Source organism: Dendrobium catenatum, unplaced genomic scaffold (genome assembly GCF_001605985.2).
Source record: "Dendrobium catenatum unplaced genomic scaffold, ASM160598v2 fragScaff_scaffold_313, whole genome shotgun sequence".
NCBI classification, from domain to species: domain Eukaryota; kingdom Viridiplantae; phylum Streptophyta; class Magnoliopsida; order Asparagales; family Orchidaceae; genus Dendrobium; species Dendrobium catenatum.
Genome location: NW_021318775.1, coordinates 3,071,147 through 3,085,421, shown reverse-complemented (window position 1 = coordinate 3,085,421; position 14,275 = coordinate 3,071,147). Strand labels below are relative to the sequence as shown.

At 33.6% G+C, this 14,275-nt stretch overlaps 1 protein-coding gene across 1 annotated transcript in view; it reads left to right on the top strand.

Annotated features, from left to right (window-relative positions):
- Positions 1-1,875: 1,875 nt before the first annotated feature.
- The window catches only part of LOC110106269 (ribonuclease D), a 71,183-nt gene continuing 58,783 nt past the window's right edge, over positions 1,876-14,275 (top strand). The window contains exon 1 of the mRNA XM_028693508.1: positions 1,876-2,077. Coding sequence (XP_028549341.1) covers positions 2,020-2,077 — 58 coding nt within the window. The 5' untranslated portion in view covers positions 1,876-2,019. The remainder of the gene's footprint in view (positions 2,078-14,275) is intronic.

Below are 14,275 nucleotides of genomic sequence, written 5' to 3'. Positions count from 1 at the left end.
ATTCTATGTGGAGAGTGGAATTTATTTTTTCCCCTTGTATGGCTATTATATATATCTTATAAATATTATACCTTGTACTATAATTTATATATTAAAAAAATATTGTTCTTTAGATCGCACTTAAAAAACACAAGGTCATCATCAAACTTAGCGATAGAACAATATATTTTATCACTCTCTACTCTCTTTTTGTCAATTGTAATTTCCTTTTTTAATCTATTTTTTTTCTCCTAAAGTTGCTTATCTTGTAACATATTAAGCTAGTCTACTTTCTTCCGAATGAATATTTTCTTTGATGAGCATTAAAGTAGATGTAAGCCATTTAATTGGTCATTATAAACCTCATGTCATTATTTTGTGATATGGCTTTTTTGTCCATTTCTCGTAGAGTAATTCAAGTAATGTATTTTCGTAATACTCACTTATCAAACTTGTGAACTTGTGTTCTCTTTTTGTTCAATCTCCTGTGATGATAAATTTAGCTATTCAAAATGCACATAATTAACTTCTTTATCAGTGTCTTTCTCTCTTATGACATCCAAAACATTCTTACAGCGTTGTAAATTAATCATGATATTTTCAACATGAGTAAAGATAAATCAGTTAATCTAAATATTTACATTTCTAGATTCTCTTTCTAGCAATTAGGAGATTGTCCTTTTACAAGCTCTATTTATTATTGATCATTTCCTTCACTAACAAGCTTCTAGATATAATCAAGCAACTAAATATTGCTCTCATTCCTAAGCAACTACATCTCAACTACATATATGATTGCATGCCCTACTACTCTATAATACTTTACGTAAAGTTATCTCTAAGCTTTTAGCAAGCCATCTCAAGGAGGTTCTTCTATTGCTTATTCATCCACTTAGATTACCTTTATTAAGAACATAGCCATTTCTATAAATTGCATTATATATTGATATTTTCAAGGGTACCAATCATACAACTCAGCATATATGAGAATGAACTTTTATAAGACCTTCAATAAAATGAATACATATGTTTCTCTGAATAAGATGCATGTTAAGTGCATCCATAGTTAAGTTTATCAATTGGATTAATATTTATATTTCCGATGTCTCTTTCTCTCTTTATTCACACACATAATATAATATTTTGATTAATGTATTCTTTGACTAGTACGAAGAATTAAATTTAAAATAAAAAGTTTATATACTATAATATAAAATATTATATATTTAAAAATAAAAATTTTTATTTTTAATTATAAATTAGATGATTTTAATCAATTTTTTGTTCATGAAGTAGATTAACATTATGATTTTATAACTATTTGTAGTCTGGCCAAAAGAAAAAAATAAAAATAGGAATAGTATTTGATCATATTAACTATATTAGAAAAAAATTTAAGTAAAAAACTATATCATTTTTAAACCTAACATACTTTTTTTTTATTTTTTAAATATGGCAGACATTCTTTTTCTTTATTCTTTAGATATTTAAATTAAAAATTTTAAATTATTAAAAATATTATAATAATAAGAAAAAGAGATTTTAAAATCAATTTATTATATTAATTATTTCAAGAATTCATAAATTTAAAAAATATATGGTATAAATTAAATTTGATAATTTATTTATTGATGGAAGTTAGTTGGTTTTTCTTATGATTTTAAATAAATAAAAAGAGTTACATTTTTGAGAAAGCTCCATTTTATAATAAGATTATTATATCATCTTAAATATTATAATAAAAAATAACTAATTTAATTATAATTTAGTTTATTTTTTTAAAAAAATGATGAATGATAAATAGTAAAATACACGAATTTTTTTAGTGGGACTTTAAAAAAAAATAGTTTTTTTATATAAATTATGAGCAAGTAAATTGTAAAATACATTACTTCCCCATTCGCTCGGGGAGCCATTTTCCACGGTAATAACACGCTGCTTTCCCAGCTTTTATTTCTCCATTCTGGCTCTCCTGCTCCCAGCGGGAATTGATGAAATCCGTTGTAGTTTCGAACTTCCGGAATCCTTCGTCGTATCGCCATGGCCTCCGATTCCTTTCCTTCAGTCCGGGCTCAAATTCCTCAGTGCAGCAAGCCTGGTACATATCCTTCATCTTTTGGATTCGTTTACTCTTCTTGATTTCTCAGGCGATTTTTTTTTGCTCGATTCATCCCGTGTTTGATTGCTGCTGCTTATTTTTTTTATATTTTTTTTGAGATTGATTTCCTGTTGGAGGACTTGTTTTGCTCACTTGGACCTGAGGTTTGCTGAAATGATTGAAGCCCTTAACGTAATTGGAGAACTTCATCACAGATTGCGAAGGGATTCTTAGTCTTCTCTCTACAGGCATTTGCATAATTTTCTTCTTTTGGTTCAGATATTAGTTTTTCTATTGATGCTTTCGATTTTGATTTTGTCATGACGGTTCTAGCCTTATGTTTGTTCTTTACGTGAACGAAAAGGAATAAACGATGTGTTATGGCACGCGTGATAAAGTTAATTTTCTAATAATTGATGCTAGTGCTGCGGAGGGTTTTGATGGAAGCTTTCCTGGATTTCGCTTCCTGTTTTTATTTTTTTTTTTTTATTTTTTTATTTTTTTTATTTTTATAATTTTGATTTCTGTTATTTTGTTAATCCTATACGTGGTTTTGTTAGTTATCCAGTGGTTCATGGAGGAACTAGATAAATTGCTTGAATGTGAAATGAATACGCTTTGTGCCATACTTTGTGAAGTAATTCCTATTTGATTTCTCATTGTTGTTGTCATTTTTTTTAATGCTATTTGACCAATCTGTTTGTTGATACCATCTAAGTGACTCTGGGGATGAAATGCTCTTTGAAAATTTGATATCGAGTAGCAGTAATGTTTTGTGGGACTGATGACGCTTGATTGGTTCCCAACAGAATTCCTCTGTTAATATAATTGAATCAATCTGCGAAATCCATTATATATTTCTACATTTCATTCCATTCTTATTCAAACTAAAACAAAAGCATTTACCCTCATTTTCTTCAATGATAAAACTAGCCCAACAACATCAAAAACATCAAGCCTTTGTCCCACTACGTGGGGTCACCTACATGAATCATTTTCTCCATTTTGTCCTGTTAAAAGTCAAATTCTCGTTTAAATCTAATAAAGAAAGATCATTTCTAATACTTTCTAACCAAGTCTTTTTACGTCTACCTCTACCTTTTTTAATATAAGTCAAATCTAATACCTCTATTTTTCTAACCGGGTCATCGGTAGGTCATTGTTTTATGTGACAAAACCATCTAAGACGACTCTCTCTAATCTTATCTTCCATTGGAGCTACTCCAACCTTTTCACGTATATGCTCATTTCGTATCTTGTCTCTAAGGGTAAATCCACTCATTCACCTGAGCATTCTCATATCTGCAACACTTAACTTAGTATTATGCTGCCCTTTTAATGATCAACATTCTGCACCATAAAACATTGCAGGTCTCACCATTATCTTATAGAAATTTTCCTTAAGTTTGAGAACATTCATGACTAAAGCAAAAAGATATGTGCTTAAGGTTGATCATTGATGTAATCCAGCCGAAATAGGAAAATATTTGATCAAACCACCTCGTGTTTGGACACAAGTAATAGCTCCTGCATACATATCTTTAATGATTTGAATATAAGCATTATAACTATTTTTTTTTTCAAGAACTCTCCATAGCACTTCTCATGGAATTTTATCATATGCTTTCTCTAAATCAATAAATATCATATGTAGATCCTTATTATTCTCTCTATATTTCTCCATCAAACCTCTCAATAAATATATAACTTCCATATTAGACCTACCTGGCATGAATCCAAATTGATTTTGAGAAACATTAGTATTATGCCACAACCTATGCTCCATAACTCACTCCCATAGTTTTTAAGTATGACACATTAACTTAATTTCTCTATAATTCGCACAATCTTGTGCATCACCTTTATTCTTAAAAATATGAATCAACACACCCATTCTCCCCTCATCTGACATCTTTTTAGTCTTTAAAATAGTATTAAAAAGTTTAGTAAACCAATAAATTCTTTTCTCTCCTGAGCATTTCCACACCTCTTTTGGAATATTATCAGGTCCAATAGCTTTTTCACACTTCATTTTTTTTTAAAATCTTTCTAACTTCGGTTTTACTAATACATCGATAAAAATAAAATTTTTATTTTCATTTGAGGTGCTAAGGTCACTAAAGTCAATCATATTCTCACAATCTTTATTAAAAAATTTAGCAAATATCTCATCCACCTTTATTGAATATTATCTTCTAAGAAAAGTACTTTTTGATCTTCATCCTTAATACACTTTACTTGAACTAAATCCTTACCACTCCTATCTCTTTGTTTGACTAACTTATGCATATATCTTTCTCTCTCATAAGTATCTAATATATTATATAAATCAATAAAAGCTAAGATCTTTGTATCACTTATTACTTTGTTAGATTCCTTACGTGCTTCTTTATATCTTTATCAATTATCAAAATTTTTACTTCCAAATCAGTTTTTATAACAAATCTTCATATTTTTTTATCTTATCTTGCACATTTGGATTTCACAACTAACTATTTTTTATATAAATAGCTTTTTCCTTTGATACTCGAAGCACATCTTTAGCAATATTATTTATATCATTAACCATTTTTTCTCACATAGCATTAGCATCCTTATGCACAGACAGAAAAAATCTTAAAATCTAAAATCTTACTCTAAAAAATATATTTGTTAATATTCTTTAAATGCCCCCATTTAATCCTAGAATATCATTTTACTTTATTTTTTATTTTTTGTCCCATCTAATCCTGGCAAAGATAGTGTTAATGATTAAACTTGTCCCATGAAAAATAATGCTAGACGACTCACACAAAAAATGCAGCCATTGGCACTGATGATGGATTTTTACAATTTCTTGTTGGTGGTGGATTTTTAATATTTCTCTCATGTTTTTTGTCCTACTAATTCTCTTCCATTGGCACTGATCATGGATCATCTAATATCTTTATTTTAAGTATCTTTTGGTCCCTTCTCCTCCTTCCCTAGTATTATCTCATAGGGCTTTAGTTGACCCCATAGTTTGTTTGCCACATCCTTCCCAATTGGTCCCACTTTTGCCCGAGTCTCCTCTTATATATCTTTTTCGGTGGTTGTATTTTCTTTTCCAGAATCACCGCACTCTTTTATAAATGATGTTTGTTGTTTGAATGTTGGAGGCATTCACCACTCTCTTTCTAACAAGCCTCCACTTTTCTTTCAATAGAATTCAATAACTCTCTAGCATAATCAACCTTCTTCATTTCAAGGAAAGCCTGCTCTCCATTTTACCAATATTGAGATTTTTGTGTTTGCTAGGCCTCTCGCCCTCTCACGTATTGGCAAATTCTTTGCAGGTCGTCCAAATATGGAGGTACTTCACAAGTTTATATTTATAATTTATTTGCAGCGACTACTACATGGGTTCCTTGACTATCGACATGCCATAGTAAGACTTTCGTTAGAAGCATGTTACATTAGGCCCTTTTCATGGCTTTCATATTATATTAGTGACTTCTCGATGCACATGCTAAAATGATCCCCTCATTTTGAATCCTCTATGGGAAACCCCAATTACTTCTATTTGGATCTATTTTTTATGACTGCAACTACACTATTTCAACTAGTTTACTTTATTCTCATTGGCTTCTATATTTGGGAAGCCTTTACAGGAGTATATTGTGGCACCCATTTTGCTAGGTCTTTTATAGCGATAGTCTGGGTGGAATTGGAGGTTATTATATTTTTTCATAAGTATGTGTGGATTGGATCCCCATCATTTGGATATTTGCAAAAGGTGAAATTGAAAATATACCTCCGAGAAAAGGACCAAAGTGATTCCTTGACTCTTTATGAAAGACTAAAATGATTCTCAACTATATTAAATGACTATTTTAGTCTCTCAACTTCTTAAAGAGGAACAAAAAAGCCCCAACTATAGAACTATTTTGATTCATCTTTAAAGACTCTTGAGGGACCAAAATAATCTTCTAATATAGTTAGGACTATTTTGGCCCCCTTTATAAAGAGTCAAGGGACCATTTTTATTTTTTTCTCATATCCCTCCATTTTGCTCCTCTTGCCATATTTTGTGTATAAATTCTCTGAATGTTGCAAGACTCATCCTAAGTTGAGGAATCCCAATATTTAGGTGCAGGGTCTTCCATTTTATGCTTATAATTATTCTTCTACCCCTTTGGTGGAAGTTCCTCCCTCTTTAGTTCAGGTATGTGTGGGCTTCAAAAATTCGGCTCCGGCCTCCCCCGCGTGCTTTTTTTTGGGGAAGTTTTAACGGAATTAAGTTCCTGGGTAAATTTTGGGAAGACAGATGGGTTTGTAGATAAGACACTACCCAGAGATTTCACTCTCATTTTGTGAGGACTTTATGATATGAGTTTTGGTTTCCTATAGTCGTAAGCCCCTAGAGTTAATTATCACTCGCGATAACGAGAAAGAACTTTTGATTAAGGCTAGTCACATAGAGAATACGTGTTATCTAGCATATAGTAGCAGCATGGGCTTAAAAATTTGGGGATTTGAAATTTAAAATATAAATTTCACCATCTTGCACTTAAAGCAGATGGTGGAGGAATGGATAATGGACCCGATCAAAGATCCCATGGTTTTGTCATCCCGGGCCATCGCGGTCACTGGTCTATTTAGTTAGAGCAGGTAGTCGACCCAACCTGATAGAAGGATCCTTATCAGCAGCCATGGGTTGCTTCGTCCAAGGGTACCTTATAGACCCAGGGTAGATATTTGCCTAAAAGGGACACTTGAATCCACTTTAGCTAACAGGGGACTTGTGCCCTATCGATCATATCCTATGATTCATATCTCAAGAATTTGATGTCACTAAGAAACATATTGGCTTTGGCCATAACCATATTTCGAGGTGCCATTTGGTGGCAAAACCACTTGGTTTAGAGGGCCTCGGGTCATAACCGTTTATCCTGCGGTGCCATTTGACAGCGAAACCACCGGTCAGAGGACAGGTACAACGTCCTTACTGGCAGAAGATTATTTGAGAATAGATCCTAGTGATATTTTCGACTAGGCATTAGTTTTATATGAGCTGAAGTAAATTTCAATTTGTCCACCCCTACAAACTGTTTTGGAGGGCGAATGAATTTTGCTTTCAGTGATTAGATGGGTAATTTCTATTGTTAATGTCTTTGGATTTTTTAGATTTTCGTGTATTTGGAATGACATTTTGAAATATTTGAAATTAACACCTTCGGTTGAGATCTATTCAAAACGACCATCATTGGGGTGTTTGGGGTTACTTTCATTTGCGGATTAAACCTTGTCGGCTTGGTCAAGCTGTTCAATTCAGATTCAAGTTCAAAATAGATTCAATCTTGAGCTCTGTTTAAAATTGCGCAATAAGAGGCGCGCCTCTGCGCAATTGTGTCCAAAAGCGCCTCGAGGCGCACGCAATTTGGACACTGATTGAGGCGTACGCCTCACCCTGTGTGAGGCGCGCCTCAATTGCGCAATTATGGGTGAGGCGTACGCCTCATCCAAATGGTCTTACCTACTTAAAATCAACCATTAAAAAAGCGGACGAGGCGTCCGCATTGAGTCGTTTATTCGCGTATAGGATTAGGGCTTCCTGTTAGAATTGAAAGGCGAACTAGAGGCGAAGCTGTGAGGGAAATAGACGAAGCTGTAAGGGAAGGAGACGAAGCCGTGAGTGTAGGAGACGAAGCCGTGAGTGTAGGAGACGAAGTCGGAAGGAGACGACGCAGGGAAAGAAACGAAGCTGAAATTGTGAGTGCAGGAAACGTTCAGGCATCGGTTAGGTCGGAAGAGCAGGTACGCGGTGTTGTGGCCTTGAATTTGACGTGCAGTAACGAAAGCTTGAATAACTCCTGATTCGGCTTTCATTCGTCCGCTCAGTACAAGCTCGGTACCGCTCAATACATGCTCGGTACCGCTCAATACATGCTCGGTACCGAACCAGTACCGCTCTGTACTGAGCGGTACATGCTCGGTACTGAGCGGTACATGCTCGGTACTGAGCGGTACATGCTCGGTACTGAGCGGTACATGCTCGGTACTGAGCGGTACATGCTCGGTACTGAGCGATACATGCTCCGAATTACAGCTAGAGGATCTAAGTGTGGATGTCTTGAGGGGCGAAGCAGATTAAATGGGCACATCTTCTAGTACCACACCACACACATCCACTAGCTCTGCAGCACAACAATCAAGTAAAGGTATTCCACAACTTCTTATATGCTATCGCAGTATATTTATATCAAGTGAGCAATTAACATGCTAATGATCTTTTATCTTATTGAACAGTAAAGAGAAAAGTGAGTCATATTAAAGATGATGATGACATGACATTCATAGATACAATTGGAGAAGAAGATTCCCTTGAAGACCCATTTAATGATGGGATATGATTGCATTTTATATGTTTTTTGTACTTTGGGTGTTTTGTTAAACTAATATTTTGTGATTTTGTACTTTGAGATTTGATTTTATTGCATCTACTTTCTTACTTTCCACTATTTTCATATATCATTTAGATGTTTTTATTGTAAGATACAATATTGCCTTTATTTTTCTGCTAAAATCTTTAATTTTTTATTTACGCAATTCTGTGTCCGTGAGCTTTCGCCTTAGACCGCCTCGAGGCTTATGCCTCGCCTCACGGACGAAAAACGCCTCGAGGCTTATTTACGCAATTTTAAACCTTGATCTTGAGTACAAGTTCTAGACTGAGTTTGAGTAAACGTTCAAGTCTTTTGCAATGTTCAAGTTCAAGTTAAAACTCCTTGCAAGAAGTTTATTTGAGTTCAAGTTCGAGTCAAATGTGTTCAATCAAGTTCAATAAAAGTCCTTTATGATTGTCCAAGTTTTGCTCATTTATTTAAATTTGAGTTTAATTCATTTTAAGTTCAAATTCATTCAATTTAGCAAGTTCAAGGCCCCTTCATTTGTCCAAGTCTTGCACATCTTCAGGTTGAATTTCGGCAGCCTCCCGGCGTCTCCCCCATTTAGGAGAAACTACATGAAATTGAGCTTTCCCACCACGCTAAGAAAAACATGTATGATAGGTGTCCTCTGACACTGCAACCGTATTTTCTTCGTCCCCCACTACGCTAAGAAAAGCGTGTATAAGCCTTTTACAGCACCTGTTTAAAAAAGGCAATTATATCATCGCAAGTGAGTACTTATGAATATCCCTGCCTCACCGTAGGCGTCGTACTGTGTTCCCAACACCACGCTAAGAAAAGCATATATAGGAGATTTTTCGGTGCATTGCGAACGTCGAAAGAGAGGACTTTAGGTGATTATCCGATTCATCGAGAGCACCGCGACAAATTTGCTCCCCCCACGCTAAGAAAAACGTATATAGGTGGTCGTTTTGTCACGTTGTAGGCATCAAAATCGGGCTTTCAGAGTTTTAGGGATCGAAGGGATCATGGTTTAAAATTACGCAATAAAAGGCGCGCCTTGAGGCACGTCTTACTGCAATGGAGTCCTTTTAAGCCTCAAGCCTACGCAATAAGTTAAGGTTTTGAGGCTTACGCCTCAAGTTTAATGAGGCACGCCTCGCCTCACATTTTTGAGGCGATGCCTCTAATAAAATTAACTTAAATTTTTTTTCAGTTCCGACCCCTAATTGCGCCTAGTGAGATGTCGACGTGACATCAACATTTAAACACTGGTAAAGGTTGAATGTCAGACGCTGTGTTACGATTTTCAAGTTCCAGCAAATGTTCCAACTTCCAAGCATTCAATCCGGAGCAATTCCAAGCATTCCCTCAATTCCTTCTCAGATGCCGTCACCCACCAAGAAAAAAGTAATTTGCTGCCATGATTTTTGTTCAGTTATGCGTATTTTATGGTCATGCTATGCGTAGGTGTTCAAGATTTTGAAGTTCTTCATTTTTTATGCTTACGCTATGCGTATGCGGTGCTTCTCAAAACTTTTTAAATGTTTGTTTGATACTTTGATTCCATCTGGTTTTCTCTGTATTTAGGGTTTCTGAATTTATATTGAAATTTGAAACCCTAACTAAATTTTAAGCACCGAGTACTCTATGCGTATGTTGTGTGTACTCTACACATATGTTGTGCGTACTATATGCGTATGTTATGCATATACTGTACGTGATAATTGCTTATGTTGTGCGTACATACTGCGTGCGTACTTTATGCATGCGTATAACTTGCCGCCATATTTTCTGAAATATGCGTTTTTGTGCGTATGTTGTGAGTACTCTATGTGTATGTTGTGCGTGATCGTTGCTTGTGTTGTGCGTATTTTATGCTTATATTGTGCGTATTTTATGTTTATGTTGTGCATTTTTTGTGCGTATCTTATTTACTTATTTTATATATTTTTATTTTTTAAAATTTTCAGATATATGTTCGTCCAATTACCTATCGATGCTATGTTTCAACTTTTCGATCAATCTATGATAACTTTGCTCAGCAAATTTCTCCTAAAGTCGTGGACACATTGAAACAGTTGAAGATTATACAGTTTTTGCAATTTTTTGGGTTTGAGCAAAATGTCCCTCTTATTTATGAGCTGATATCAAGGTGGAACATTTCAAAACAATGCTTTGTTCTAAAAGGTGACTCCATTCCTTTCACTGCTGATGAAGTGGCCCTACTTACTGGTCTGCCAAATAAAGGAGAAGAAATATCCTGGCTTTCCTTAGCATATACTTTAGTTACATCATCGGAAATTAAGACAGACATGCTAGAGTTGAATAAGCAAACCCCCAAGACTATGTTAAGAACGTTTATCATGTATTTATGTTCAAATTTACTTTTTCAACTTAACAACTTCAAAACCCCTCGCGGTTGCTTCAAAGAATAGCAAATAATCTAGATAATTTTTTGTTAATAAACTGGGCTAGTTTAATTAGGGAATTTTTAGTTGGAGAGTTTAATAAGGCCTCATTCAAGATTTCAAATAAGAAGCCAGCAGGTTACATCAACGATTTTGTACCTCTACTAATTGTGAGTGCTAAGTGCTAACTATTAAATTCATTCAGAATTTTATTGGCTCAATGTGAGTGCTAAAATTTTCTTTCATCTTATGCAGATTTGGTTTTTGGAGCATACTTCTTTTCATGCTCCTATGTATGCTGACAAAAGGCCCCGTTTTCTACGATGGGCTGATGATATTGTATATACTACAGAGGTGATTACTAACTTATTTGTTAATATAAGGAAAAGTCAGATTTATAATGTCCTCCAAGCAGTTTCCCAGGCTGAAATCGATATGGTTAATGTCAAGAAATATCCATTAGACAGCCCTCCATCCCCTGATTTCCCTCATGAAATATCCACCCATCAAAACAACCCATCCCAATCTCCCCATCATACCCCACCTCCTTAGCAAGACCCCCACCAATCTCCTCAGCAAGACCCCCACCAATCTCTTTAGCAACCACACTTAAGTTTTTCTTCTAAAGCACTTGAATTTCTACAAGAAAGAATAACCAAATCCTGCCAAGAAACATGCATAAAACTTTTTCTTGAATTTGAAGATATGATGAGCAGAAAATTTGAAAACCTAATTGAAAGAGTTGAAGTTATTGAGGTCAAGCTCAATAATTACATTGATCAAAGCAAAATACTTCCTTAGAAAAGATCTGTTAGCTACTCTTTATCTTCTAATAAAAAATATAAATCAGATATCCCTCCCCACAGCCCCAATGAACCAATCCCCAAAATGAGTCAATCCCATAAAATGAGCCAATTCCAGCAGAAATGCAACTTTTTCCATATACAAATCCAAATGAACCAATCCCAGTAGATGACATTCATATAAATCCTGTAATTCCTATTTATGCAGCTGAAATAGAAAATTACAAAGGTATTCTGAGTTTGAGTTCTTAGAAGAGAAATTTTATTCATGAATGTTTGAAGAAGTACAATCGAAGGTAGAAAAATTGCAACTTATTTTATGTTTGAAAATTTTTATGCGTATGGTATGCGTGAGTTATGCGTATGATATGCGTTACTTATGTGTATGGTATGCTTATGATACGCATATGTTATGCGTATTTTATGCTTATTGTATTAAATGTTTATGGTATGCTTATGTTATGCGTATGGTATGCTTATGATACGCGTATTGTATGCTTATGAACTGCGTATTTTTTTTTTGCAGGGACGATAATATCTTGTTTGTTAGTAACATTCTTATTTCCAGAGCTGAAATTGACGAGTTATTAAGCGACAATTATTTAGGCAATGAACATATAGATATTTTTGCCCTTTTCTTAGATAAGAAGTGTAATCTTATGCCTGACAAGTATCATAAATTTCTATACATCTCTCCAGTCTATTGGATTAGTAACTTAATATTCAATTAATCAGTTTAATTATTGGATTAGTAACTTAGTATCCATTTCTTAGTTCTTACATAGTTACATACTTACATTTACTACTTGCACTTGCAGAATAACAAATGAAGAAAAAAATTGTCCAAATTGCAAATTGATCATATAACTGAGCTTTCTGTTTCTTCAAACAACATTTTATTACAGCCAATCATTGAATCCTCGCACATTACCCTGCTGATTGGTTTGCTAAAAGAACAAAAGTGGAAATTTTATGACTCGTTGCCCCACCGCGTCAAAGAGCATAGGCTTGTTGTTTCAAAAATCGCCAGTGTTAGATGAACATGAACACTTTAATTTTTAAAAAATTTACAGAACTAATCATTGCTCTACGTATCTTTCAGCTTAAATCCCTATACTCTGACACGAAAGGAGCTTTTAATAGTGATATCAGAAAATGGAAGATTTCTACCTTTAAAGGTGCACCAAAATAGGAGAACTCTATAGATTGCGGAATGTATGTCTGTAAATATATGGAAAGAGTAAGTCTTGAAGGCAACACTGATTGGACTGATAGTACAAATTGGCAAGAAGACATGTCAAAGTATATGGCAGAATTTGCATATGAAATATTTTGCAAAACATTGGAAAAATGACAGTTTTTTATTCTGTATAAATATTTATCATTTTGGTATATAAATGTTTCTATGTATAAATATTTTTGTGTAAATGTTTAAACAGTTTGTGTATAAATGTTTATTATCATTGTGTATAAATGTTTATTTCTAAAGAATATATTTTTTAATTATGTGTATAAATATTATTTACATTGATTTGATTAAAAAATAACTTATTAAATGATAATACGCATAAATTACACATATCGTATGTATTGTGTAGGCATACTGTACGCATATAATACGCATATTGTAAGCAGATAATAGGCATAGAATACGCATAATATGATGTTTGAAAGATTTTGTGATTGACATTTGTGTTTAAAGATTAGTGTTTGAATTTCTTATTTATTTTAACGAATAAAATAATTTTATAAATGGTTTTGTAACATTTTTAAATAATACGCATAACGCACGCACATAGTAGGCATCATACACGCACATATTATGCATAGTACACGCACACATTACATAGTAAATTTTATTTATCAAATTATATTAAATGTTTTAATTAATATGTATCTTTGTTTTTAAGTTACTTACATTAAAATGACGAGGAATATGTTTAACACGTTGAACTTAAACTTGTTATTACAAATTAGACGCAATATGATTTTTATGATTTCATTTTTTAGTCTTGAATATGATATTTGAACAAGTACAAATGGTTTATGGCTCGTAGTGGATTGTATTTAAGGAAGAGAAATAAGGAATATGATGTTTGAAAGATTTTATGTTTGACATTTGCGTTTAAAGATTAGTGTTTGAATTTCTTATTTGTTTTAAATAAAGAAATAATTTTAAAAATATTTTTTAAACATTTTTAAATATTGCACATAACTCACGCATAATTTGAAAAGAGATTAGAAAGATTGTTTTAAATGATAGATTTTGGCAAAATGTCTTATATATCATTACAACCACTAGACATTTAGTTCATGTTTTAAGGATGGTGGATGCTGAGAAGAAGTCTGCAATGGGTTTCATCTACAATGCCATGGATGAAGCCAAGGAGATGATTGCTTCTAACTTAGGAGGCAGTGAGGGAAGCTTTAGGGAAATTTGAAATATTATTGATGATAGGTGGGAACTACAGCTTCACCGACACTTGCATGTCGCTGGCTACTACCTAAACCCTTAGTATCAATATGCATAGAACAAGTCTACAAACCCTGAAATAAAGTTGGGATTATATCATTGCATGGATCGTCTAATAAGTGATGCAACTGAAAGATCAAATG